We start from the raw sequence: 1967 nt of genomic DNA on the forward strand, positions 1-1967 counted from the left end.
GGCGCCCTCCCCGGTTGCATCTGGGGTAGGCGCAGCCCAGGGGCCTCAGGCAGAGCCGGTGCCCGCGGCCGGGCACTTCCGGGAGGCCGCGCCGCCGGCCCTGCCCTCTCCGGCTGCCAGGGCCCAGGGTGGGTGCACGCTGCTGTCTGGGGCGCACAGGTGGGTCCCTGGGGGGCAACGGGCAGGGCCTCAGCCTCAGGCCTGTGGAGCCAGGGCCAGGCCTCCCTCCGCTCAGTGCTGCGGCCCCAGGCCGGGTGGACAGAGAGCAGGGAGCCGCCGGAGTGGGCCCCGGGCTTCCCGAGTGGGCTCGTCCTCGTGGGCGGCAGGCCCCAAGAAGGGGGGCGGGGGCGGGGACCCCGGGGGCCAATCCGAGGGGCGGCCTGCTGGCCCCCCCTGGAGAGCAGGCCTGCCTGTCAGCCCGGCCAGCGAGGGGCTGGGGGCGAGGGGCACCCACCGCCCGGAGCAGGGGACACGCAGGGCTGCGCACACATGACTTCGGCCTTTATTTTCCGCGCAGGGCGGAGACGGCCAGCCCTTATGTCCAGTCCCCCCAAAACACCTTGCAGGGGCGCTGGAGGGGGGCCCAGCCAGCTCCAGGCCTCAGCAGCCCCAGGGCGGGGTGCAGCAGCCAGACCGCCCCTGACCCCGCCCCTCCTGCCCTCCTGCCCAGAGGCCTCCCTGCAGCCCGCCCCCTCGGGGCTCCTCGCCAGCCAACAGCAGGGGCTGAGGAGATGCCCCCCATGCGCATCCCCAATTTTGCCCGAAGGGCTGTGACCCCCAGCCGCCACCCCAAGACGCCAACACTGGAGAAGCCCGCAGGGGGCCGCTGGCCGGGGAAGGACGCGGCGGTGCCCAGGCCCAGTTCTCCCCGGCCTCCTCCTGCTCCAGGTGGACCCGGGGCTTGTCTGACGCAGGCGGGGCCTGGAGAAGGACACAGACACCACTGTGGCCACGGCGCCGGGGCCGCACTCACCCGCGTGTGCCGGGGACGGGCGCCGGACACGCGCAGGGCTCCCCCTGTGGGGAACCTGCTCGATGGAGGCCTGGGCGGGAGGGGGCCCAGCCAAGGGGGCAGGCGCGGACCCCCAGCCCTCGGTGGGGACAGGTCAGGGCGTCCCCAGCTGCTGAGGCCAGCCAGAGGGCCACGGAGCCTCTGAGGGCAGGGCCGCCCTTCCCCACAAGGCCCGGACACTCGCCGCAGGAGGGGCCGCACGTCCAGGCGACGCCAGCCGCCCGTGAACGGGGGGGCCCTGAAGGCTCCCGTGGAGACAGCGAATCCACCACCACGCTGTACCCCTCTGGGACAGGGCCCCCGCCCCACCCCCCTGGGGCCCCTGCTCCCCAGCACACCCCCGAGCCCCCGCACTCACCCTGGCTCACCCCAGCCCAGAGGCAGCCTCCCAGGGTAGGGAGCACCTCACTTGCCACGCCCGGCCCCCCTTACCCTCCTGGGCCCGCATCAGCTGGGCCGGCAGGAGACGCACGGCAGACCAGGCCCCGCGAGGCTGGCAGGGCTGGCAGAGGGACGGAGGACGGTGGTCAGGGGCCTTGCTGACCCTTGCCGACCTGCGGGCGTCTCCTCGGGCCACCTGGCCTGGAGCTGGCCGGCTCACCTGCTGGGTCTCTTTGGGGGGCAGAGACCCAGGCGCCCTCCGCGGCTCTGGGGCTGCTGCTGGAAGCTGGGGCGCCTCATGCTCCCTGTCCCAGGGGCCGGCCAAGCCGCCCCCATCTGCAGGGAACCCCAGGAGGCTCCAAGTTCGGGTGCAAGATGGGGGGACTAAGGGAGTGACTGCGGGAGTGAGGGCGCTGGGCAGCCCCACCCAGGACAGAACAGGTGGCAGGGCGCGAGGCGCCCGCTGGGCTCTGGGGTGCTCCCGCGGCCCCAGCTGTGGTCCTGCGCCACTCGCCGGGCAGCGGCCTTCAGGAGGCAGCGCAGGCCGGGCGGGACGGGGGCCAGGACAGCACAG

At 74.7% G+C, this 1967-nt stretch overlaps 1 protein-coding gene across 1 annotated transcript in view; it reads right to left on the bottom strand.

The window, feature by feature from the left end:
- EPS8L2 (EPS8-like 2) overlaps positions 1–1967 on the bottom strand; it is a 26154-nt gene that overhangs the window by 6861 nt on the left and 17326 nt on the right. The window contains exons 5-6 of the mRNA XM_012734346.1: positions 1614–1729; positions 1445–1514 (exon numbers count right to left, since the gene is read on the bottom strand). Coding sequence (XP_012589800.1) covers positions 1445–1514; positions 1614–1729 — 186 coding nt within the window. The remainder of the gene's footprint in view (positions 1–1444; positions 1515–1613; positions 1730–1967) is intronic.

Source organism: Condylura cristata, unplaced genomic scaffold, assembly GCF_000260355.1.
Source record: "Condylura cristata isolate star-nosed mole 26May11 unplaced genomic scaffold, ConCri1.0 scaffold00054, whole genome shotgun sequence".
In the NCBI taxonomy this organism is placed as follows: domain Eukaryota; kingdom Metazoa; phylum Chordata; class Mammalia; order Eulipotyphla; family Talpidae; genus Condylura; species Condylura cristata.